We start from the raw sequence: 27896 nt of genomic DNA, 5'->3' as shown, positions 1-27896 counted from the left end.
CCTTTTATGGTGAGATACAGCCTACCAGTAATGACAGTAGTAAAAAAAAAAAGGACAATACAGAATGCCTTTTATAATGTGGCTAATTCATTGCAGACTACAAAGCACACAGGCAATATATATATAATGTTGCAGTTATATATACTACTAACAGCTCTTGCATTAAATATAAAAACATAGTGTGAATACAGAATATTCCAATTCTAAATAAGTCTAGACACTTCAACACTAGGGTCTCCCTGTAATATTGGCACTAATTGGGAAGAAAAGGTTATTGAGTAAAAACACACGTTAATTTTTGTAAAGTGGTCTAAAGTCAGTGCATACTGCTGCTCTTCATCCTTCTTACTATGTATATGAACTTTACTATAGTTCTTTTGTACTACCTAAAGGAGAGGAGCCAGCAGCATTCCTGCTTAATCACTGCAGTGCCCATGTGCCTAATGTCAATTCCTGGGATCTGGAGTGACCAGAAACAGGAGCTCTGCAAGCCACATTTAGCTCACAGGTAGAGGGTTGCTTTTTTTTTTTTTTTTTTTTTTTGTGTGTGTGTGTGTGTGTGATAGATGCATATATTTGAAATATTAATCCAGACTTCTGTTTTCAGGATAACTTTGTGTTCAAGGAAGTATTTAATCCTATTACAGAAAAAAGATTGAACAGAAAGAGAAAATGTATAAAAATCACTTTTCTGAAAGGCAGCCCTCCTTTAGCCAGCATAATCTCAAAATAACAGTTGAATTGCAAGTAAAATTTCTGTTCCTTGCACCTCTAAGTGAACTTGACTGAGGATACAGAAAAAAATGTACCTACTTATTCTCCAAGGGAAAAGACTATTTAGCCTAAGTATACGCTCATAATTATGGTGATGCTTAGAAGGCTCAGTTATGGAACGGCTTGGCTTCATTGTGTGATTTTGTTTATATATGTATATTTATATATATTTATATATTTTTATATGTATATCATGTATATAAAAGTTGCAGTTATCTAATGAATTATATCAGAAAGATAAGGTTTTTGTATTCACATCACACTGCTTGTATGCTCACAAACTCTCATAAATGTAACCAACACAGGTCAAGTTTCACAGAGAAAATTAGCTCAGAATAAAAGCAGAATTCCCTTCTGCCACCCTTTCTGCTTTCTTCATACATTCCAAAGAGAAAGACTGAGGCAATATCAGTTGCATGGCAAAGAAAGAAATTAGGTCCAAACTTGAGCCTTCATACTTCAAGCTGTGCGTAGACTGCTTTAGAAATAGAGCTTTATGTGCCCTTTTATTTTTGTCAGTAAAAATACGGCACTAATTGTGAAACTCACTGTAGTTTATATTTAATTTCTACTCTTCTGATTTTCTATCTCATATGCAGAAGGATGAAGATTACCTGTCAAAATAAAATGCTCTAAGAATGAAATATACAGCATGTACTGTGGGAAAGTACTTGGTTTAGTTACAGATGCAGCAGCTGGTGTGCACTACTGAAAAGTGATTAATTTAATCACCCGGAAAAATAAAAGAGTTTATGGCATATTTCAAGCAAAGACATCTTGAGTTTTTCACATGCTTAGCATTCAGTGTTTAATCTAATATTCATAAGACTTCACTGAAAATTAGCACTTCCTGTACTAGAAGAGGTTAAGTTTTAACTTTCCATTCAATGCAATATACTATTACACAGCAAGGAAACCAAGATGTATTTTAAACTCAGCTTCAAATATCCACACATTCCATGTTAAGCTGCAATGCTTAATATAATATCTATACAGCTCTGGTAAACATTTTAAACAATAGATTGTAGCCTAAGGGACAAAGCCACAGTATTCAGAAGGTGGTATAATGGGTTTGAAGGATGACTGTACACTTGAGATGAGGCAGAAAAAACAAAGGCAAGGAAATCTTTACCGCAATTGCCAGAAAATAATGCAGTCACTATGTGAGCGCACCCCCTGGCACTCTCTTCTGTCAGAACAGGAGAGAAGTCTACAGTACTGTCATGGTCCATGGGCTAGAAATGTTCCCAGTGTAGCTTTGTATTCAAAGCTTTTTGACAAAAAGGGTCAACAGCTGTGGTTCACTGAAAGTCTGGGGGCAATAATTCTATGTTTTAACGACATTAGTGACAATAGTTTTTCAACAAGAGAAAGAACAGGGAGAAGAGAGGAACGGCAAAAAATGGAAAACAAAATCATTCTTATTTCATTTCCTTTCTACATTACTAGTTGGAATAAAATGTAAAATATCATTCCAAATTCCCTCAAGTGCTTCAAATCATTTTTCAGAATGAAAGGTGCTAATTACCTGCAGCAGTTATGTTCATATAGCGTAGATGAAGATCTCATTTAGCTTGTCTTAATGTCTTCATAGCTGTTATTGATCTTTTATTTGCAATGTCAATGGAGGGCATGAATATTATTATTAAGAGAATCAATCAGAAATCCGCAAACAAAAACTCGTCACAAACTGAAGGACATAAAATCATTAATATCACATTTCTGCATACATTTAAAATGCTATTGCTAAATAATGACACTAATAGCAAAAGAATTCTGCAAATACAGCACATGACAGTGCAGACTGCATCCAGCACTAGCAAGAACAATGTAAAAAAGTGCTGTCTGGGGAAAACAAAATGTTTCCTGGATGATATTGTCATCCATTTAGGATGAGCCAAAAAATATCCTTCTGCATGTTCAACTAACCTGCCTGGGAAAATGCAACATCAAGATATATTCACTAGATCCAGATGTTAAGAACCTGAAACCCAAAAAATACTTCTAATCTTCCCTTCTACATTTACTCTACTGTTTTTCTCCCATTCCTACCATTTCATGACGTGCTTGTGATTTTTCACAGGACCTAAAAAGGTTCGGCTCAGCTAGGGAACCAATGGGATAACTTTCCCCTCTGCTGTTCTCCATAATCTCTTTTATCCTCCTCAGAGCACGCCTTCTGCCGCTCACCATGCACGTCGCTTGAGTGATTCTTTTCTCTCTCGGTGACTTCCAGCAGACAGTGCCTAAATTTTGTCTCCAAAATGATTCCTAAGACCTAAATGTTGTGGCCCTAATGCAGATTTTCCCTCTTCCTGTTTTTGGATTCGTAATGAAGCCAATAAAAATGAAGGGTCTGCTCACAGAATCAGTTTCACACATACTTGTCTTTCGGAGGTGAATAATCCTGCTGATTTCAAAAGAATGACAAATGTGCATGAAGTTCAACGTAAGTGTAACTGATTGCAGGCTCGTGGCCTGGATGCTGATCCCAGGATTTGGCTCCAGCAGCACAGTCTCATGCAGCTTGTGCTGATAAGTCTTATTTTAATATTAGTAAAGGGGATATGGCACAGAACGTGTCTGTTAAAAGGTTTAAAATACATGTGCATTTTATTTAAGTATGTTGAATTTCTGGGCAACCTCCCTAAATTCCTTCAGTTTGCTGAACAATTAGAATCAGCTTTGGCATTCTTGTGTAATGACGCAGCGGAGAATTAAATGACAGACCATATGTATATGAAATGTATGTAAATTAATACAAACATGCAGTAAAACTAGGCATATTATAAAAGATAAAAAATGAAAAAGTTTATGCTATTTAGTGTACACAAGGTTCTACACTGTGGTGGAAAACCTGCTGTGCTTGTCAATGAATTCATCCAAATATGATTTCTATATAAAATAAACAAATGCTTGAAACTTTTCAAAAACATCTCTTAAAAGAAAGCACATCTGTTCACCAAATCTGACCTGAATTTGCACACAGTACTGCACTCCCTCAAACCATTCTTTTGGAAACAAATTTGGGTTTTTCAACAAAAAGTGTTCCTAATTATCCCTGTATAAAGATAATTTTTATATACTGTAAGACACTAAAGCCCAAACTAGTAACATACACTGAATCCTAAAATAAAGGAAGCAGACATCTCTCTTAGCTGAGTGCCTAATCACTTCTCTTCAAGAGTTTGAAAGCTACGCACACGCACAGAGCACAGAGTCAGGGGGCAGTGCTTAGGTACAAGATCTCAGGCATGGTGTTACCCATATATAACTCTTCACTTACAGTATGTCACAAATATTTTAACACCCACAGCAAGATGTCGCGCTGCTTACAAAGCAACCTCTCAGAAGTACAGGCAAACCAGATGATTTGCTTTCCGTCATTTCACTGCTGTTATTTTCTTGACACTCACGTGGGACACTTGACCCGGGGCTGGTGTGCTCGCCATAAGGACAGCATGCCATGCAGCCCTGCCTTGTGCCAAGGGGTTCCCAATAGGGAAACAAAACTTTCATTTTCATGCTTCTGCTCCATGTGCAAAGGTCAGTTGCTGTTTTTGCTGAATCTGAAAATGTCTTACACTTGCAGCAATACTGATAGCACTTAGAAACAAAATACGACTCACCACTTGCACAGCTGAACTGGTGCATGAGAAGTGAGCGGCTGTGCAGTTCCCAACAGAGCAGTGTGACAGCACTGAGCGCTGTTCTGTTGGGCTCCAGCCACCCTGGGCCGGCATTAGCAGGGTTGCATTCCCGCTCCCCTGGAGGCTGTCATTTGCAAGTCACATCAGCCCTCCTGAAACTGGCACAAGGCCATCTTTTGTGTGAGAGAAAGTCTTGAGACACAAGAATGAAACAATCGTATTTGCAATCACACATTGGAGTTGCGGATTATCTTTTTTAAAGAAGCAATTAAGAAAAGGTTTGCTTTCACACAAAGTGGATTTTGGAGTACATCAGGAGTTTTGCATAGAGCTGGAAAAAGAATGTGAAAGTTAACCTGCACTCTGAGAGAAACCACTAATCTGGAAGAAGAAAAGAGCTCAGCAGATTTTGGAAACATTTTCCAAAAGACTTTAGGCCAAAATTTCCACAGGCTTTCTGAACCATGATCACAGCACTCATGCATGCATGATGACTTATTACAGATTTCCATCACATAACTAGCCCAAGGCATTTACTTTCTTAATTTGTTACATATCATAACAAGGAGAAAGTGAAAATCGTTTGTAATGACCACCAATGCAGATTTGTCAAATATGGACCACATTGTTCCGTCAAAACATGGAACATGAACAATATATGGACAGAAAGTAATTCTCTCTCTCTCTCTTACTATGCTGTGCTCAAAAAAACATACAAACAAGCAAAACACGCAATGAAACCCTCTCCAAAAGCAAAATAACAAAATCATTAAACAAGGAAGCATTAAAATACAAGTCCACTTCTATACATTAGTTCAATTCATACATCAATTAAGAAAGAACAAATCAGTATGATCCATGATCCACCACTACGATGAACTTTTGTTAACATTTCTATTGAAACTCTACTACATCTATTACTACTTCAAAGTTAATTTCAAATTATCTTTGCAACAGGAAAAAGTCCACTCAAAAACAGTCAGATAATAGCATTCATTGAACTCCTCAGCAAAAGCTGTCATTTTTTTTGTGGAAGATTCAGAATCACTGTGGACAGTCCTAAGTAAGGAAGAATGTTTCCATTGGCACTTGTTAAGCAGCAACTAAGCTAATCTCAAATTAATTTGTACTTGTTCTTTGCATATCTTAAATTACCCATGTACTGGCCAAAGCTGTTATTTGCTACTTGCAGTTCCCTACTGGTCTCAAAATCGGAACAGATTTCTTGAATTAGTAAAACTCTCTTAGGAAACTGAACAGCTTCCAGGACACAAGATATGACCTTGACCCTCTGGTCTGCAGGCAACAGTTCAATACTTCTAAGGAAAGCACTTATAAAATATTTAGTAGGAACTGAAACTTGCATACACTGCACAAAACCCTCTCAGCTTCCCCATCCATCCCAAAAAAGTTCCAAACCTAAAACCAGACAAAGTAACAGACATAAACAAGGGGAAAGGAAAACAATATGAAGGCAGTGCTTTTTGTAGTTCTATTTGTTCTCAGCTGTAGAGGGACTAGAAAATTAACCCAGCACCTGAAAATGATCCGGAATATAAAGAGCATCTAATACTGGACCTGGTTCCTCCTTCAGACATTTCTGTATCCATTCCTATGCAAGGTGAACTGCAGAGCTATAAGAAAAAATATCACACTCCTACAATGCCATAATGCTAAGAATTTGGTGTTCTTGTCAATAATTATTGAGTAGGTTATATACACAGCAGTGTTTTTATAAAACAAAATTCCATGTTTGTGTATGTCCTCCAAGTTCATGGATAGGTGATGGTAAAGGTAACCGTGGTTACAGTTACTGTTGAGATATTCAGCTCAACAAGAAGCTAAAGAGGATTTTTTTTTTTCCTCTCTTAAAATATTTTGCCAAGGAAATTCTAAACCAAAATACAATTATTTTCCATGTTTACAGAAAACACCAAGTAGCTTTTAAAAACGAGTTCCATGCTTCAACAAGAGGCTATAAATATACACATGACCACTGAAAGAAAAAATCCACAAATAGCAGATTTCTTCATTACAGATATGTGTCACTGCAGATTTATCAGTTTAATTACAGCGTACAAGAATGCCTATACGGCTGTTTTTGTTATTAACTACTTATCCTCTGGTAGTGGTAACTTGAAAGCTTTCAGAAGAATGCCATTTAGCTAACTGCTGTTTACTAACTGGTCAGCAGCTTGGACTTACATAGCAGAGCAGACCTATTCCTGTATTTGATAGGCTTATTGGAAGTCATACATGGCTGAGCTTTGATATTTATGCCATGCACTTTTACCCAGAAAGAAGGAACACAACCCATGCACCAGCTAATTTCCTGCATTCTATAACTTAGATATTCTCTTAATGGTTAGTTTCAGAGTACGTAGATAATATTAATCATTACTAATTCATTTATAACTAGCTAAAATTTATTTTGACAGCTTCAAGAAACGTAAAACTTGCCATTAGGTATTTCCAGATCTCCTGTTTCCAAAGTGAGGGTATGGAGCAGAAATACCCTCCATAAATTGAAAGAATATAAATTAAAAACAGGTAACAAGTGCTTTTCTTGCGAATGACACAAAAGCAGGGAAGGATTTAGATGGCTTTGTGACTGGCATTGTTTCACTGCTTCAATAATTCAACCCTTGTTGAGAGCAGACTTTGAGCTGCCTTAAGACCATTCAAATAGTATTTCTTAAAATTGATCATGGAGTGTTTCTAAGTTATGCTGTTAATTTAATATTTAACTAAACGTAACTAAGAAATGTGGCAGCCTCTGCCACATACAATTTATATTCTTTTTCTGCTTGAAAGGAGAAAGGATCGGTTACTCTGAATTATCTTAAAATACATATGGGCTAAATATAAAGTTACCAACATGGTTATAAATGAATTTAAGCAATCTGTATCAACTGCATTTATAAATATTCAGTAGCAATATATACGTCATGTTTTTCATTGCTGATAGAGTCTAATTGATTGATGAAACAGATAATCTAAAATGCCATTTAAAATTCCATTCACCTTTTGAAAAAATATGCAGCTCCTGGATCTAGAAAACACAAGGCTTCAAGGGGCAAAGAAATTCCTACATGGGTGTAAACAAGGCTTTCTGATTTTGTTTTTAACTGTTTTGTTACAGGAAAAGTAAATCAGAGCAAGGAAAAAGGGAAGTGTGAAGTTCTGACTTACAAATAAGAAAAAGCAGAACAGAGAAAGAGAGGAGTAAGAGAAATAGAAAATAAGTACAATCAACCCCAGCAAGGAACAAAGGGAATACTAAGCATACAAAAGCACTAAGAAACCTGAATACCCACAAAAATCAATACAGGGAGAAGATAGCTTTGGATTCGGCTTCTAGAAATCAGGATGCAATCAATAAACCAGCAGTTGTCACCTTGGTAGCAGACATGACAGCTATTTCTGTCCAGTGCTGTTCATTATGGAAACAAATTTACCAGACTGCTACATCAGTGTGAACACTGCTGCTAAACAAGTAATTCTCATGAACAACATTTGTCCTATTTATTATTTACATTAAAATAGTACCCAGAGGCTGTAAACAGGGTTGGAACCTAGAAAAAAGTTCAGGCAGATCTTCTCATGGTGGGGTGGTTTTGCTGCTCTCTCGTCTCTGTGGCAATGTCACAAGTAACTTCATGGCAACAGCATGAATGGGCGTCTTCTCTATACAGGACTTTTCCTTACCTTTCACCTCAAAAGACATGGGGATGTGGTTTCACAGCAGCTCTGTGCCGGTAACCAGGCAAGTGAGAATGCCCGACATCTCTGCCCAGAATTACAGATTATTACGTTATGTTGTGCCAAATCCAAGCAGAAACATTCTTACTCCAGAGACAGAGCATGCTCTGCATATCACTTTGCAGCTTGTAACAATTTGGAGTTTTTATCTGTGTCTCCAATCTGAATGTGAGGGAAGGCAGAAAGATAAATCAGTAATGCACATTAGTTCTGTGGCAAGAGCTCTGTTAATTAGGTCACATCTATCACTATCTCTTTAATTGGCATTTTTCTAGCATCAGAAGGAGACATCAGTTAAGATGTTTAGGTGCCTGATGCAGCATCCCAAGGTAATGGGATAGCTCCATTCGAGTAGAGCAGTATCTGTTATCAGTAGATTTCTTGTTTTTAAAAAAGACACCAAGCACTGAAGAACCCACAGTATCAGAAATGGGGAAAAAAAAAGAAAAAAAAAAAAAAAAAAAAAAAAAGAAGAAATCTTCAGGGGAAGAAGAAAGGCAGAAAACATGTTACAGACCGTAAAAAGGTAAAGGCTCCCTAGCTAAGAGGACATACACGCCACCACCGAATAGGGAGACAGGACTCTACCACTTTAAAAAGTCAAACAAATAGTTCTCAAACATGGGTATGAAAGCAAAGAAAGATCCAAGCAGAAGCATTTTTCTTCATCCATCTGCAATTCTCACATGTATTTTATCAGCATAGGGCACATATTTAAGAAATTCCTCTGTGCAAATGGCTACGATTACGTAACTATTCATATTCATGTAACTAGTCCTAACTAGACTGCTACAAGAGAAGATTTGGAGGCAGAAGGTGTAAATACAGAAAGTACGGTGGAGATTCAAGTCTAGATGTGATGTAGAACATGACATAACAGAACTGTCTCTGAGAATCCAACTTCAGATACAAGGCATGAAACCTTTTTATTTCAATGCAGTTGAGGAGGACATGAACGTATGCACGGTGCAGCATAGTGCTTTGTTACCAGCTGATAAGAATGATTTGGGTAAGACACCAACATTTGTTCTTCCATAGGTACCTTGACAGAATATTGTGAGATATTAAAAAAAAAAAAATTGCACACGTTATTTTTCTGTTTTGAGATATATTCTGCACAATTTTCAGAGATGCAGTACACCTGAGGCTCCTATGAGATTTCTGAGGGGATGGAGTTACTCTGTTGTAAAAGGACAGTGAAAAATGGAACACCTTGAATTTTGTTTCCTGCTTTCTATATTCAGTTCTATTCAAAGTAATATTTGCCTCATGCTGCTTTTGCACTCTGAAGAATGATATTTACTGGAAGAACTTACTTGGTAATATTCTCAATCGTTGTTTTAAAAAGCCCTACAGAATTTGAAACAATATGCTTGAACTAGGTACTAATGCATTTATTTATGCATTCCTTCCTTCCTTTCAAGCAGAATCTGATTTGGCCTTGCATCTGTGTGCCCTTTAAAGATAAACAGGGCATTATTAAAAAAAAAAAAAAAAAAAAAAGCTGTTTAGGTATAAGCCAAATACAGCTTTGTGAATGTGACATCCATTCTTATTTACACCCAATTAAATCCAGACTGTATTTGGCCTATACAGTTTTAAAGGCTTTCTGCTGTTTCGAGTTAAATTGATTCTGCTAATTGATTAGCTGAAAGGATAAACATTCCTTTTCTTATTCATTTTTATGCTCAGTGACATTAACTTGCTGTCTGTGATTGACGTACCTGAGAAAATATTTTATTGTCTCGGTTTTGGGTGGGATGCCTTTTGGATTTAGGATGAGAATAAAGTTGATAACACACTGACGTTACAGTTGTTGCTGAGAAGTGCATACAGAGTCAAGAGCTTTGGGCTTCTCGTGTTGCCCAACCAACACCTTGGGGGTGCACAAGGAGCGAGGAGGGGACACAGGCAGGACAGCTGACCTAAACAGGCCACTGGGACATCCCGTATCGTATGGCAGCATCGTGGTCACCAATAAAACTGAGGAGGTTGGCTGGGTGGCTTCTGCCACTCAGGTACTGGCTGTCCATTAGTGGTCAGATGGTGAACAATCGCACTGTGCAGCACTTCTTTTATACGTTCTTTTATCGCTATCACTTGTTTTCCCTTAATCTGCCACCCAGTGCTTGATGTCCAGTTTTACCTTTTTTCAGGATTCTCTCCCCTGTGCTACTGCAGGGAGTGAGCTAACAGCTGTGTGGGCCTGAGCTGCCTGCTGAGCTGAACCACAACAGTCACTAAAACTTAGGACATGCTTTAAATAGCTTCACCTACCACTACAGTTTTATTTTTTCAACATAGTGCTAGCTTATAGAAGCTCATGACGCAGCAAATAGAACTGTTGCCTGAAAATCTGGACTTCTGTCCTGTAGAAAAAGGGAGAACAAAGGCAGGAAGGATCAGATACTGGTTACACTTACCTAGAATTGGATATATTTAAACTAAAGGGATGGTTAATGGCATATCAGGCTTATTACACTGAATGGATTCTGTCCCACATCACATATGTATGCTGAAGAAGAAGAGGAAAAAAAGATTTCTTTCTAAAAAGGAAACATAAAAAACCAACCTCAAAAATAAAAACAGCAAATAAACCCAAAACCTAGGGCTGAACAAAGAGTTTTCAGTTTAGGATCATGTGACACTAAGACATCTACTATGGGCAGAGTATTTAGACCTACATGGAACTAAACAACTGCTATGATGAAAGCTGGACATTCCTCAGTGCTGGGATCTAATGAAAACATTAATGTTTTTACTCAGTTTTAAAACTGACAATTTAACAGTTTTACAAGAACCATTTAACATTTATCATCACTTTCTCCAAGTTGCATTCAGACAAGAGAAATTGTCGCATAAAGCAAACAGCTCTTGCATAGAGTAAAAGAAAATGCACAAACATCTTAAGACGAACGTACATTTAAGAATTATGCCTCTTTGCACTGAACTGTCAGCAATAATGAGTTCCCATAAACAGGAAATAGTATTATAAAAGAAGAACAGATTATTACCATCTCTGGTGACAGAAACTACATAATTCCTCTGACTCTGCTCAGCTAAAAGTCCATCAGGTTGAGCACTTGAATGGACCAAATGGGAGGTCAGAACAGAACTGTGAAAATTACTGTAACACTACTGTTACTAAACCTCTGTGCCACTTGAGAACAGGACAAAAAGCTAAAAAAGCTGGTGACAACATCACCTAGGAAACCTGATGGTTAAGTTTTAAAGAGTATAGTTTGAAAAGCCTGCAGCTTACTAATGAAGAAAGAAAAAAGACAGGAAGAGAGACTTGAAAATTAATCAAATGAAGCTGAGAGCTCTGCTTCTGTATGGAAAATAAACTTGCACAGAGATTTATCACTGTATCATTTCATTAGCATACAAAACTGAAACTATTGGAAATGTGCAGTTGTGCTTTATGCAACAGAAAATTAGGACTCTGCACACAATATGCCTTACACAATGTTCATACTCTAATCAAATACTTTTGCGAATTTGTTGGACAAGAAATGATAAAGTACTTATCTGCAAAAGTTAGGCAAAAGAATTATACTAATCAGGTAAAATACATCTTCATACATATTCTGGATGTTTTATTCACTCACTAGTCTGCATACACAGGTTCCATAAAAAATTAAATCACATTACTAAGATACTTGTCCACAAATAACAGTGGTTAAATAACTGCAACATCCAACATCTGGTTTCCTTTTCTGTTTGCTGTTTGAGTGCTTTTTTTGTTGTTTTTTTTTTATTATTATTTTTTTTCTGAGTATAATTAATCATTCTAAAATAGGAATAAAGCAAGTTATTGTCTTCTGGAAACTAATGAAGTACAATACAACTACAGACAAAGGAACTGTACCCCATTCTGCACAGCACAGTTAAGATGCCCACAAAAAGCTAAAGCACTGATGTTCATACCAAAATGGCACTTGGAGCTCAGAAGTCTAGATTCCCTTAAATTTAGTAGAAAGAAGTGGAGTAACTGCTTAGATAAAGCAGAAAAGCTCATAAGGAAAGTTAAAAGGGACAAGACATGAAAGCATAGGGAAACATGACAGGATCTCTATTTGGACTTTCCAAGTTGAAGGCTCTGTGTGTGCTAACACAGACTGAATTTGTGTGATTCTACAGATAAACTGAAGGAAAAAAAAAACCCTTTCTCTGCTGCTTCTAAGGGAGCTGTGGAAACACTCAGAAGTATTTGAATTTTCATTATAGTATTGATCTAAGACCAAAGAAGGGTTTTGTTCTCTGTGTATCTGTCAATGTGCTCTGGAGAACAAAGCCAGACTCTTAAGAAATCATGTTTGAATTTAAAATTCATTACTGTATTGCTTCAACCAGCAGAGCTTGACAGGGTAATTCCAGATCAACTGGTTTAAAAAAACTCTACAACAAAAACCTCTTCACTGTGTCTAGCTACAGAGGGCATAACCAACATATCCCTGTTCTCCATTTGTAAATCAGTGAAGATTTTTCTATTGCTTTCCATGAACACAGGGTTAGCACAAAAAAGTCAGCAGTTACAACTGGATCTTGCTGAGTGCACTGCTCTAGCCTGCTGTTCTGACAAGGATAGATATTAAAATCAATTTTTGTTCTCTCACATCTTCGTTTTCTATTTGATAAAAATGGAAAAAGGAAAATGAGAAGCATTACTAAACTTGGCAGCAGTAGTCTTTACCACTGATCCAGCTGAGGTACTTGGTCTATACACAAAACATGGATTTTTGTCTCCCCCTTAAAATTAACTATTCAACTTCAAGAAAGTCAACTAAGGAGATTCACGCTGAAGAGTCAATTATGATTCTGTAATGCATAATAAAGTGTTCTTTATCTACATTCCATATCTATTTTGATGTTTAGTACAATTTTGCCTTGTAAACAGCACAGCGCTATATTTCTGTCTTTCTTTACAGAAGACATCTTTTATAATCAAAGCTTATTTTATATTTCAATGATATATTAGCCACAAGTGGATGCAGACTCTGCAGAAGGAGCTGGTCTAATCCGTTGGCTACCTGTACAAACCGCAGTTTGAATCAGTCTCCTAAGTATAACAAAGAGCTTGTCTTTCTTCCACAAAGCCTCACCAGGATTGTTCCTTGGGATGTAACCTTGAGTGTCTTTCAGTAGTTCAGACTGTACAATATACACAGAACAAGAGTGAAAGCACCCATATGAGAGAGTCTCACATTCATAACACCATAAGGCAAAACTGTCCAGTACAGACTGTATTCAGTGTAACATAACTTTGTTTTTACACTTCTCTTAATCTATTAGTTGAAAGAATAGGATCTAGATCTGCTGCATACTTACACATATAGCGAACTTTACTTGCATGGATGAAATTAAAACCTTGAGTTTGCATTATAGTTCTGGCTGGCAAGAAATACAAAATTAATGATGTACTCTAGATATGCCACATTATGCCATTTCCAAAAAATCAGTTTGCTAAAGGAAATCTTGAAGAAAATGTCACCTGTGTACTTTACAATAGCTTCACATTTCTACTTTTTTTTTTTCTGCATCAATCTGTTATGGAATTATCTTTCAGATTATTCCTGCTTTTGTTCTGTTTGGTGTTCATTTTTATGCACAGTCATAAATGTATTTCCATTTCATGCTATTCCCAGTAAGGAATACAATGAGTGTACTTCCAAGAAAGAAAATTACTAGGGAATCTGTTCTGCATTTATAGGCAGGAGTAAGGCACTTTGAATGGAGGAAAAGAATTAAATTAGCCCCAGATATGGGGGCTGAACACTAGCCATGTGTTTCTGAAGCGAGTATCTGTAAACTCTTTCCTATAGATCCGTTATAGTCTAAACTTTATACGTATAAATATAGCAATACAGGTATAATGCAGTAAAAAGTTTGTTGCTCTACAGCACGCGCAAGTATATGTAATTGGGGGTCATTTTGGAGCAAGACACTTTTTTCCTTCCAAAGGGACCACTGGTCTCTGAGTAAAATATATTTACCTTCCCCCACAGCCACCAGTTTAGAATGAAAGCATATTCCATGTTTAAGATTCTATATTTACTTAGTTTAAATATTTATGGGTGAGATGTATATACAATATAGAATAAAACAGAAACCAGATTCATTCCTTAATGAGTGAGAAAGAATAGACTTCATATGGGGCAAAAAGAAGTGCTAGAAATTGTCACTAGTTCTTTAAAGTCAGCAACCACAAGAAAAGCTAAGTCTTCTCAACAACTGTACAAAATAACAAAACCAAAAGAAAGTGCTACTACTTTTTCTTCTATATTATCAGATTTTTATGACAAAGGTTAGAATGTTTAAAAAAATTGTTTAAATTTATTCAGCTGTTCTCATAGTTTCACGTTTCATGGGGCTGCTACACTGCATTGTGTTCCCATATGACTGGATTAAAGCTATCTAACAGGCTGGTTAAGTTATTAGTGCAGCATCTGAATACTTGTTCAGAATTGTCTTTGTCAAGTATTGACAAGCTGCAAAAGTCATATTAACATCTTGTTTTTTAAACAGTACTTTGATAGTATTTGTCAGATCAACACATCCAAAGACTACTCTTCCTCCAAAAACACTGATAAACTGAAAATGGTGTTAAACGCCGTTGTTGGGGGGACTGGGTAGCCCAAGGGAGTGGCAACAGGATACAGAGACTTTAACCTTTAGGTCATCAATTCAAATTCAGCTCAGATTGGTCATCACTGACATTCCCATGTGATTAATGTTTGTTAGCCTGGGTAAAGAAATAGACACAATATTGGTGGACACATTACCAAGGTAACTGATCCCTTCTGGTAATCTCAGAAGAATACCTACACACTGACATACAAAGCACATAGCAATCCTGATTCCTGTTGTTTCATGGAATACATCGTTGACTGTGTATTCCAAAGCAACATCCCAATTATGATCAAATTACTTATGACAGGTATTGGATTATAAACATCTTCAACAGATCAACGTAGATCAATCAACCTGGAGTTCACCTTGTAACAAAGTATAAGGTGCAAAGAGAGAGAGAGAGAAAACTACATAGAAAAATTCTATTCAGTTCACTGCAGTTCTATCTCAAGCACCACTGCTAAGCAGATTTGGTTGAACTGTTAAAATTGTGGTTATAGGAAAAACAGAGAAAAATCTGAGACAGCTGACAGGAATAACCAGAGGCATGGAAAGACAGCTCTATTCAGAGTCATAGATTTGGATTTCATTTAGAGTCCAGATTAATAAATGCTGCCTGGTATGAATATATAAAATAATGATTATTACAGGCAATTCTTCAGAAATAAGCCTGGGGCTTATTGTTGAAGCTGGTCACAAACGTTCTTTCCTAGCCCGTAAGAATTCTGGAGATTTCAGAAAGGTCTTGTTAGTATCAGGATAAATCCTTTCACAATTTCCACAAAAGCAGAGATACTCAACTTATTATAGACAATAGTTGAGTGGTAATGACAGTTGCCTTGGATGCATTAGATATTCAGCTCGGTTTAAGTCTCTATTCAGCTGGATTCAGAAGAGGAAATTGAACCAAAGTCATGTCTTAAAGGATAATACCCTAACTAGTAGGCTCTGAGTATTGTAATGCAGATTTCTCTCAAGGTTTCTTGTTGAACAGTTTTATTTTAAACAGCTATTTTCTATTTGGAATTAAAGCTTCCTAATGGAATTTTCTTTGAACTATCCTTCATATGAGAGAAACTTCAGAATTGATAAAGCAATGATTTCTACCTATAACAGTTAACTTGAAAAATTTCCAATCAGCTCCGCTATTTCAAAGAGCAAATGTAAATAAGTTTCAGACATTTGTGAATACTCTTTTTCCTTTATGGTAACACACTAAGAGGGGACAGTGAGATCGGGCCGTGAAAATCTTTTCTGTTCAAGACATCAAGTGATTTAAGGCTAGAGAATCATTGCTATTGATCATTCACAAATGAACCTCTTAAATAAATAAAATGCAATGCAAAAAGCATTTTCATTCAGAATTGATCAAGTGAAAACATTAACAACATTCGCACTATTTTTCTTGTGCCAAGTGTCAATGCACTTGATGATTTTCATACCACAGAAGATAAGGCCTTTAATTTGAACTCTCACTGAACTAAGTCATCTTAATAGACATTTCCTTTTACAGATTCCATCTGTAATCTTGAAACTACACTGTTTCCATATGAACTACTAATCTTCATGTGAATTTAACTGCAAGTCTCTTTTTCATTTCCAGAGTTTAACTTACATTTGACTGTTACGTTATTACTTCAACACAATGCTTATTTATTATAACTATTTATTATCATAACTACTTTATGCAGGGCTTCCCAAAATACCCTGATTCAAATCAACCAGAAGTAGTCTTCTTTGAAGACCTCTACTCACCTCAAAGTCTACCACTCTATCAATTCATGGATTTAAAAAATCTTCTCATTTATAGAAAGGATTTTAAGAATTTTATGTGAGTAGGAGACTACTCACTTTCCCTTCAGTTCTCTCTCCTCTCAACATGAGTTGGTACATTTTTTTTATATATTTGTTTCTCATTAATAACACTTATCTAAGCATTCACTGATTTTCAACTTCTACTAACAAACATTTTCTCTAGAGCAATCTGCCAACGCTATGTTAAAACAGTTTCCTATATCAGCAGGTCCTCATGCACAAAAAAAACTGTTAATGTGTTGGTTTAACGGTATTATCATTTTACCTTCACTTAGAAAGATAAGGTAGTTTTAAATTGTGTTTGTTGTAAATGGCAGTTCTTCTAAAGATACATTATAAGACAATGAACATCCTGTGTGGGAAAACATAAATGGTGGCAAATGGTCTGTACATAAGTCGTCTCAGTCAGTGACCATCTTCAAGATACGGATTATATTCTCCCTACTTGAGTTGAATGCTATCCTACTACATGAAAGGCTTCACTGCAATGAAAACAGACACTAGTGGAGGCAGAAAAAGACTTGTCTTTAAAAAAAGCAGCCTTCCATGAATACAAGTTTCCATTCTCACCACCAATTTACTATATTACAAAGCAGCAATAGTTCACAATGTAATACACTTGGATACCAAACCAGGCGATGCATCTACTGCCAGAAAAGTAATGTGTAATGAATCACATTATTCCTCCAGTGTTTTAAAAGGTAGAAACAATAATAAAAGAACTGCCAAGCAAATCCACAGTTCTAATTTTATACTGTCTGTAGCCCTCTAGACCAAAAATAATTCACAGATGTCACTTTCACAATTAGCATTTCTATTAAAAAGAAAACCAGACTCATCCTAGTTGATTTTAGGCATTGGCTTATTCACCAGAATAATTCCACTGAGGTAGATAAATGCTTTTGCATAAATAAGGAACAGCACTGCAGGCCATCATAAAAATTTGTGTATTGAATAAGACAAAATTATAGCCTAGGAATTAAGTCAGAAATTTTCACATTCAGTTTGTGCATGCAAATATGTTAATTTAGTTAAATATTCCATAGTTCAGATTAAGACATACTGCTTCAAAGAATTTTCCAAAAAGCATTATCACGTCTTAATCAATTTCAACTTTTAGAGCTTCGAAACACCCCATTTTTCTATGGTTCATAAATGTCAATGCACTTATGAATGAAAAATTCTTCCCATCTTTTTAATTTTAAAAGCTTCTTTTAAGGTCAACTTAGTTTGAAAATCAGATACATGAAATCTCTCAGTTCTACGTTCAAAGGAACTCTTAAATTAAAATAAACTAACAGTCCTAAAAATATGGGAATTCAAAATGGGACATGAGCAGAATTTAGGCACCTTCAACCATAATGGTAAATCTGAAGGCTCTTTTCTTAGCCTGAGAACATCTGTTCTCTGAAGACACTACATTTTTCTATGCTAAATCAGATATAGTAGCTGCATCTCTGTGCATGGCCAAAGCTTACCTACCTGGACAGTACCAAACATTTCACTGCATAGATTATACCTAAGCCTGTCCAGAATGTAGAAATGAAGCCCACTCTGTGTGGGCTGAGGAGGTGAACCAACAGGTGCTCTTAAAGCCAGCCATAATTGCTCAGAAGCTATTTCTTTCTGAAGTGGTATGTGAACAGCAGCCATTCATGGCATGACTACTCAGCCCAGAAGCAAAACCCTCAGTTGCAATCCCTTCTGCAGTCCAAAGCTGAAAGTAACATCTTTTAGCAAAGCATTCTAATCATTAGGCTATGGGAACATTAAAAGCTGGAATAAGGATGAGGATATATTAAAGGTCTCCTGTTGAAGCTGTATCATTGTATGGAAAATAATTTAAGCTTCATTGGGCCAGAGAAAGAACACAAGAGGGAGCAAGAGTCTGTAGCCTAGTGATTTGGGCACTCAGATGGAAAAAAATTGTGCTGAGTTCCTGGCCTTTGCTCCATAGAATGCTCATGAAATTTATCTAACAGTCTTTCCGTAGGATAAGTCTTGCCTTGAATCTGGCTAAATTTTCCTTCTTGATGCCAGTTTATATGTAACATTTGATTTAACAGTCACAGTTATCAATTTGAACTTCTTTTTGAGTGAAAGACGTAAATACGTCTTTCACATGCTTTTAACTCTAAATCAAAAATACAGAACATGAATAAGGCTGAAATGTGCCAAAACCAAGCTGATTTCATATAAATTGTACTTATATATAATACAATAACTTCATTAAAAGCAAGTTAAAACCAATATAAAATGTAAACACGTTTATTTACCGTGTCAATATTGCTGCTTTGAATTATTAAGTTGGAACTTATTATTTGATCTCATCTTTTTCAGAATGTGGTAGCATTTGATTCTTAAGAAGTTATAACAATAGTAGTAGACCTCTTACATCTTAATTCTTCTCAGTTCCAGTTTCTGATTTTCACTTCACACTATTTTCATTTTCTGGTTCTCATTCCCTAGCACAACAGTGCAATGTCATGCAGGAGATTGCTTAAATTCAAGTAAGTTTACCCTGAAAATCCCACTCCAACAATTTCATGGACATATTTCTGTTTTTGCTAAACATTCTTTTTATAATAGCTTCATTTTGGGCCTAAGCCTACATAACAGTGTCCCTTTAAATAATATTCCATGCCTTGAAACATATTACAAAAACTGTTATATCAAGGTATGTTATGCAACAGCTCTCTATGGTTTTAGCATATTTACTTTGTCACGCCATATGTGAGACTGCAGCCTCCACAACAAAACCTTTACACACTGAAGTCATTATCTCTGTGAAGTCTGCAACTGGCATTTAAAACTTATTGATGGCCTGGGTATTGGTGGCTCAGTAGGCAGCACTCTTGCCGGAGGCCCAGAAGGTCACAGGTTCACATTCTGCTCAAAGAACAAGTTGGATATATTCCAGGATTGTGTGTGGGCTGTACTAGACTCCTAAAGGGGCAGTCCTTAGGACAGCAAGGGAAACCTTGTCTGTTTTCTGGATATCAGAGTCCTCTTAGAAATGGAAGAGGAAGAAAGAGTAAATTTAACATCTGAAGCAAGTTAGTGGAAATGAGTGTACTTGCTGAGGACCTGAATTTAGTTGTATGTGCTAAATACAGAATGGTACAACTACAGTACACAGAACAAGCCATTCTGGTCGTTGTAGTATGTATATATTCAAGAGACGTATACAGACTGCCACACATGCTCAGTATTAGCTAACTTGCTTTATAGCAGAATGATTTTGGATTCAGTACTGCACCCTAGAACTGTGAAAAGCACATGTATAATTTAATTAACTGAGGAATCTAAACAAAAATGTTTTAATGGAGGTAACACTTCAGAGCATACTATGTCATTCCTGAAAAAAATCTTCAGCCAAAGTCAACACTAGCAACATATAGAGAGAAAAATATAAATGGAGATTCGACCTGCTCTGGTGTTAAACTTTGATACTTGAATATCCCAGATGTCTCCCTCCTCCTCTTCTTCTTTATAGACAGGTAAAGATGGATCTCTTGAAGGAACTGGGGATCACACTCTAGGCAAAGGTTGGACAGGTGATCAATGTACAGCATGAGATTTTGCCGTGGCTATGTGCCTCCAACAGTGACTGGATCATCTGGTTTAGAAAAACAATTCAAAATTGTAATATTTTCTACTGAACTTAATTAGGGAAAAATTAGCAAAAGGGAGTACAAATTATTTTCACAACAAGGAATGTCTCATACTTCTTCCCATAACTAGCTCTTACAAAATCATTTCTTATTTAACATTTAATGAGTTAACTTTTTAACTCCTTATAAGCCAGCCCTAAGAGAATTACATCCTATTCACAGATGGGTGTTTTTTAACACACTCATCTTCTGATACTCCCTCCATTGTCATCTGGCTGAAAGAGCATTTTCTAAAGGACCTTTAAGTGCAGCTAAAGTGAGACTTTCCTTCTAGCATTTATGAACACCATCTTTCATCTACTTATCTTATACACAGCACATTTTTTTTTTCTTTTTTAACTGTCACAGAACAGCAAATAATAACCTCCTTCCCAGAATTATTTGTTAGTATGGACAGCAAAAATATCTATTAGTGTAATGGGTAGTGAATAAAAGAGATCACAGATTACAAGCATCCTCAGGCTATCACATAATTAACGTATAAGAAACAAGCTTGTTGTACAAAGCAGGTTAAATGATGGCAGTAATTCTAGTTTAGAAATTAAGTAACATATAACACAATCCCAATAAAAATTTGAAAAGAATTTTAAGTTCATTTTGTTGCTAAAATATGAAATTGAGTTATTTGAAGGAATGAAGGATGTCCTCTTAACCTATGACAACAAATTTGTTTGTCTTTTTCTCTTCTTAGTAAGAAAGCAATTAGTGTTTTGTTTTTTTTTTCCAATAAAAATATCCTCATGCAAATATAAACACTCCTGGTAATCATGCAATTACCTTACCCAATGAGATTAAATTGCTGTCAGTTGAGTTCCCACTGCTGATTAACTTTCATATACTCTAAACTTAAATGAAGTCTTTGGTAAAGTCACTTAGTCATTTACAAAGGTGTCTCTATGACTCAAAAAAGTATAACAGCGATACACTATTTGCTATAATCATCATATATCCAAGGTCAAGGAGAGATCATAGTGGTCCTCTTTTCTAAAAACCTAAAGAAATGCAGAATTAAACTATGTTGCTTATTTTGGTGCTTCTTGCCATGACTTCTAAATGTAATAGTAACCTTTGCCCCCTACACATTAAACACCATAATTATGTAATTAAAACTAATTATGCAATTTAACATACATATTTTTGTCCTGTAACAGGCAGGTCAATTACCTCACTCATTGACCTTAGAAGCTTTCACAGTTTAAATAAAACAATGAGGCTTTCAATTAATTTAAAAGTACAAACAGAAAAGGATCAACGTAACCACAGAAGTCGTCAAGCTAATATCGCCTTAATGGATCACTTACAACTCTCTTCATTTTCTATTACATAAAATAAAATCATTTATTCTTCTTGTATCTTCTAATCATCAGAAATGTTAACACATTTGTGAACAAATCATACAGGTATTATTTGTCAAATGCAAGCAAGCTGGGAGATCATATACTACTCTTTTCTTTGATCCACTTCTCTTCAGTACGGTTTCCTTTGCTTCCTCCTGTATTTGTATACCTCTCTCCCCATTACACCTTCACTTTATGAATTTTTTTCCCCCCTTTTTCTTCATTATTTTCTTTGGTTCCACTGCTAGCTGTAAAACTTAATTGTAAATTTTATATTCTCAAACTGCTGCAGTCAATCTCTTCCAATTTCTGCTTGCTTCCCTAATGCTATCTAAGAGATGGCACTTCATGAGATGATGTTTCTCACCAGGTTCTTGCACCACTGGCTCTTGACCAATGATAATTCAGCACTCTGGAGGGAACAGAGGGAATTCTGGACTGCAGAAAGCTCAAACAAACATGCTATATGCTATTAAAATTTTCCCGATTTTTTAGTGCCAGAAATTTGGTATAAGTGACACACGTTATATGAAATTATTGAAATATGTTTCTGCCAGGTAACGCCTTCACTCTCATCATATACACAGATATACATACATTCTGCACTGAAAACTGAAAATTTTACAACAGAAAACCCTACAATTCTACATTTCAAACAAGGATAGAACTTCTTTCTCTCCATAGCAGGCATGCCTTATCTGCAGCCTGCATGCGGCCCAGCACATTTGTATTGGGGCAGCCCTCCACCATGTACTTCTGGGCAGTACGTGCATTTGTGAACAATTACTGCTGAGGATGAAGTACAGAAAGAGTAAACTTTCATCAAAAAAATCTCTGATGAACATGTGGAGAACTCACTAAGAATTGCAACCACTGCCATCAAACCAGACCGATGTGTTAGTTTCACAAAAACTGGGTCGAACATCCCACTAGCTTTATACTTTTGTAGCTCTCTTTTGTGTATGCTTTAATAAAAATATTACCAGTTGAAATAAGTTTTGTTACTTATAAATACTAGCTGTAGCTTGTATTTTACAAAGATTGCTCTAAAAGTAATGCCTCCCATTTTATTATGTTGGCCCACGACATCAGAAGTGTGGGTGGGATGGCAGTGGAGGTTGAACCCACCCACAAATATTCTGTTATATACTGTTGCTGAATGACACATGGCAGCAGAATGGCAGTCTGACAAAAAGGCACCTCACTTGGAAGTGCATGTGAAGCAAAGGCGTGTCACTGAATTTCTCTGTGTGGAAAAAGTTGCACCCAGTGACATGCATGGATGCTTGCTGAATGTTTACAGAGGCTGAACAGTAGACATGAGCACAGTGAGGTGGCGGGTGGTGCATTTTAGCAGCGGCAACAGCAAGCATTGGTCACTCCACAGCGTGCAGTTTCTGATGAGTGCAGCATGCAGGCCCTTGTTCATCAGTGGTGACAATGCACAGCTAATGGTGATGACTGTGGTGAAAAATATTGTCTTGTAGCTGAGAATTTGCTCTATCGGAGTTACTGTGCTTGCTGTATATGCTGTAGTTTCCATGAAAAATTAATAGGAGGCAATACTTTTGGAGTGGTCTACATATATAAGGGCCAAGACAATTCCTCTTCACTCCATATGGCCCAGGCAAGACAAAAGGTTGGACATCCATCCTTTATAGAGTAAACGGGATAGTCTTAGCACTTTTTTTTTCAGTAAACTAAATCCCATTAGCTAAGACACTATTCTTAAAAATGGTGTGTGTTCTACCTTAAAAAAAGATCATGGTCTGCCAACTACTCCTGCTTTTACAACTGCTGGCTTAGACACAAGTGGTTGCACTAAAGTTAGTACACTCAGCCAGGAAGTAAACTGACAATGTGCATATAGATATACCACTCAAATTTTACATTGTTTTCTCCGTATCTTGCTTTATGTAGGGATCAGAAAATAGCTACTGGCAAAACATCAAAGTCTACACAAATCTTTACTGACTTCTTGAAAGTAAGGCAAAAATATATACAGCAATACAGTGAACTTTGTGTTCCAGTGTCATATCTAACACGATTTTCAGAGGCCTTCAGGTTCTCTGCTTTAACTATGGCCTACTTACATGAGCACCTCAAAAAGATATCAGTAAGCCTTTGACATCACAGAAAAAAAGGAGCGCTGAACTCTGAATGCAGAGTTACAGCAGAAAAGAAACAATTTAAAATGGAAGCAGGCCTTGCAACATTAAACCTCAAATTGGAACGGATTTATATAAAGTAAACCAATGAATTGAAACAGTGCCCCAACTTCTGGACAATAGTTTGAAGGAAAATAATACAGTACACATGTAGAAATGTTATCCATGGGAGCAGAGAAGAGTATTCCTTATACTCTCATTTAACAAAAAGGTTCCTTCTGTTTTGCACGGAATATTAAAATTCTAATTCAGCTCACAGAGCATCCCAAACAGAGCAGCAGAAGAATGTGTGATGGAGTCCAAATATGGTGCTATTGAAGCAGAGTGGATTAGAGGAACTGGGACAGAATCCTACAAGTGGCTAAATAGCAGCAGGAGATCAGCTTCACAAACAGCATGACACTGTTCTTTTCAGACATGAATGACATAATACAAGCAAAACAACTGAGAATTTAGCTGATAAACTTACACATTAGGAAAAGGCCTTACTATAGAACTTTCACATTCAACAGATATATAAGTGAATCCTGGTGCCCTAGTTTACATGGAAGAACATTTTGTCTCATATGAACATGCCAGGTTAATTGTGTAAAACAGAATCCTTTAATAATGTTAGAGGCTAAATGCATTAAACACGAGAGAATTTACTAAGAGACTCAGCAAATGGAGAAGATAAAACCTTTGAAACATTTTAATTTGATGCTTTTGCAAATCTTTAATTCCTTCCTGAACAATTCTATGTATACCACGTTAAATTTACATTTAAAAAACAAAACAAAACAAAAAACAAACAAACAAATATCTGAGACAACTAGAATATGTAGAATGAATCAACAAGAGAATCTCTGGAACTTTGCTGGTTATCCAGAAATTCCTCGTTACACCAGAAATATGAGAGAATTGTTAAGATTTTGAAGATAAGATGGGAACAGGTGCATTTACAAAGACATTACCAAGTTATCACCTGATGAAAAGAAAGAATCAAAAGATCATTTTGATTATTAACTTTAATGGGATTTTATGAAATCTCACATTCATTGTTATATTATTATTATATTACTTTTTAAATATCTTTTAAAAGGATAAGATCCCATGCACTTCCCATTTCATGGTATGAGCAACTAGAAGAGAATTTACTCAATTGCTTTATAGCTAGGCAGATACAAAACATATGAATAGTTTACATATAACATCTTCCTCAAATTCTTCGCCTCTCTGCACAAGAAATCCTTGCAGACTAATTAGTTTAGTAAGTTTTAAATAAATTAGGTCAAGAAGAACAGATTCCAGCCTGGATTAGAAGCCACACTTCTCCCTTGACTCTTAAAACAGTGTGGGACAGAAAATTCTGAGTGGTGAGGTAACTGCAGAAGGCAGAGGAGATAGAGGTAAAGAACACTGGAAATTCATCTGCTGCAGCACTGTTTCTCCAGTGGTGACTTTTGGCATAATCCCTGAGCTTAACCAATCTTCAAATCATACTCGTTATGCATTGCAAACAGTACCTCTGTATTTAATAGCCTCTGAAATGTTTGTTCCTTTCTTTTCCATGAAAACATCAAACCACTTTTAAACCAGCAAAAAACTTTGGAACAGCATAATGGAGCAAGAAGTTCCATAGATAAATTGTAACATACAAGAAGAAACATTCCCTCTCGTTTTGTTGTGTTTTGTTGTTGTTGTTTTTCAGCCTCCTCAACCTTTAATTTTATATTGCTATTAATACTCCTTATTTGATAGTCAGCTTAAGTAGTTGCTTTGAATTCACGTCTACGTAAGTGATAGTTTTGTACTTTCTGGAAACTCACTGATGTTTTGTTAATCTTTTTAGTTACCCAGTCAAACCTTTTCATTCAGAAATCAGTTTAAGAGGCTGTAGTATCTTTGAGAGCATAAACTACAGTGATTAAGGAAGCAGGGCAGGGAAATGACCAATGGGTGCAAAGGTGTAGGGTTTCCCTTTCATGGTCAGGGCAACCACATAAGAATATCATGACACCCTGAGACTACCTCATGAGCCCTTCCTCAGCATACACCCAGAAGTTAACCTATCTGGTTACAAAACAGCCATTTACTATCATATGATTGAGTGAGAATGACAGATGACATCTACATTTTGATAATTTGATGGACATATGAATAGATTTATGATCATTTTTTCCTGGAGAGAGACATATAGACCAGTTCAAATAATTGCTAGCTGGCTCCAATCTAGAGATAATGTCACAAGTTGGCCATCTGTGCGGTTAAAATGTATGATTTCTGGAGATCTGCCATAAAACTGTATGATCAGGAATTTGAAATGATGTAGAGATAGCCATAATATTCAGCAATTCCTATCCCTTGCTCAACTGAAAAACAACAGGACAATGCTGCTTTTCCATCACCTGCAGCATTGTGCAGTTATTGAAATATGCAGTCATCTTGTTTTCATCACCACAGGGAGTGTGACTTATTTACATGTACGGATGTATCACACATTTATAGCATGTTTGGTACAGAGCAGAGCAGCTCTGTAAAAGCTGATTAAGACATTATGCTGAACTAAAAATTGGATGCTTTGCGAATATCTGTGTTTTGGCCTTTCCCCAAATGCCTTCCCTCACAAAGTGAGAGAGGACAGCTGGAGAAGACTAACTTTCCATACACAAGAGACCTTTTTCTTTCCTTTTGAAGGTATTACTTGCATGTTATTACATTTACATAAAGGATTCTTACTCTTCCCCAAATATAGTAAATTGAACTTCAGTATGTGAACATTGTACAGCAATTTCCTCTGCCTCAAATACAAAATAGAATTATCCTCACTGTCATTCAAGCTGTCTCCCCCTCCCTCCATCCCCATCACAAAAAATTCATGCAAATCCATTTTTGTTTGGTTGTTTTATGCTGACAGCGATTAATTTGAAAGCCTACAACGTAAAGACAAACAAGTAACACACGTTTTTAGTCTACAGGCAATTTATCCAATTAATTTAGGTAAACTACACGATCACAACCACTCTTACCATCTCTGATACAATAGGTTATTTTCTTAATGGCTTAAGAATCATAAATGCTGCTACGCAGAATACACTCTTGCATATTCTTCATATTTTACCCCTGATCTTGAAACAATATAATCAATGTGCACATTTTGTTTATTAGTAAAGAGACACTAAAAGCATTCTGGGAAATAATATTCCATGCCCTAGGACTTAAACAAGTTCTCTTTATAAATAGAGCTTGTGTAAATCACAGACAAAGTTGAAAAATTTCATGGATTAGTCATGGTGAAAATATCAGATTTCATGCTTTAGAACAGATTAACAGGAAAATCATATTAGAATCTTGCTTGTCCGAATTCTACATATTTTTAAAGAATAAAAAAAAAAAAACAAAAACAGTCATAGTTCCTGAGTTCATTCACTTGTTCACACTTGTAGTATGCCAGATATCCAGGGTAAATCCTTCCTGTCAACTAAGTGTAAAACTTCCGAAATCTATATTTAGATGCATTGAGCTAGACACACTAGAATCAGAACATCAGGAATTATAGCCACTAGACTGCACTATCAAATTAACCTAACATGAAAATGTTTTTGTCACTTTATCTAGAGGAAGAAGGATATTCTGAAATGTGTGCTGTTATTTTCACAACCATTTATATTAGGTGTATTTCATTAAAAATGGAGAAAAATACTCCTAGAGAAGTTCCACTTTTGCATACTGTTTTGATATTCTGGTAAAAATATAAAATTCATACCAGTGGAAAACAACATTTGGAGTGAAGAGAAACTATCAGTTTTCATGTAAAACTTATGGGCTTTTAAGTCTTTCACGATGATGTAATTTAAAGTGAGGCCTTATTTAAAAGAGAGTTTACATATAAGCATGTGATTCAAAGAGACTTGTTGACTGTACAGCTATTTGGCTTGATGCCTACATCTCTTCTAGTCAGTTGTATAGACCACTTGTCATCTTTGCATACGAAGACAGCCAATTTGTCAAACATTTTCTTTAATTCTTTTTCTTCGTCTTCCTCACAATATCCTTCATATACATCCTGGTCATCAATATCATATATCTGACTGGAAGATGGAA

At 36.1% G+C, this 27896-nt stretch overlaps 1 protein-coding gene across 1 annotated transcript in view; it reads right to left on the bottom strand.

The window, feature by feature from the left end:
- Positions 1-20093: 20093 nt before the first annotated feature.
- LOC122185056 (ERC protein 2-like) overlaps positions 20094-27896 on the bottom strand; it is a 170061-nt gene continuing 162258 nt past the window's right edge. The window contains exon 6 of the mRNA XM_042880534.1: positions 20094-20253. Coding sequence (XP_042736468.1) covers positions 20173-20253 — 81 coding nt within the window. The 3' untranslated portion in view covers positions 20094-20172. The remainder of the gene's footprint in view (positions 20254-27896) is intronic.

This window comes from Lagopus leucura, unplaced genomic scaffold (assembly GCF_019238085.1).
Source record: "Lagopus leucura isolate 7727_CA_CO unplaced genomic scaffold, USGS_WTPT01 Super-Scaffold_100026, whole genome shotgun sequence".
Classification (NCBI taxonomy): domain Eukaryota; kingdom Metazoa; phylum Chordata; class Aves; order Galliformes; family Phasianidae; genus Lagopus; species Lagopus leucura.
This window is presented reverse-complemented; position numbering and strand designations above follow the sequence as displayed.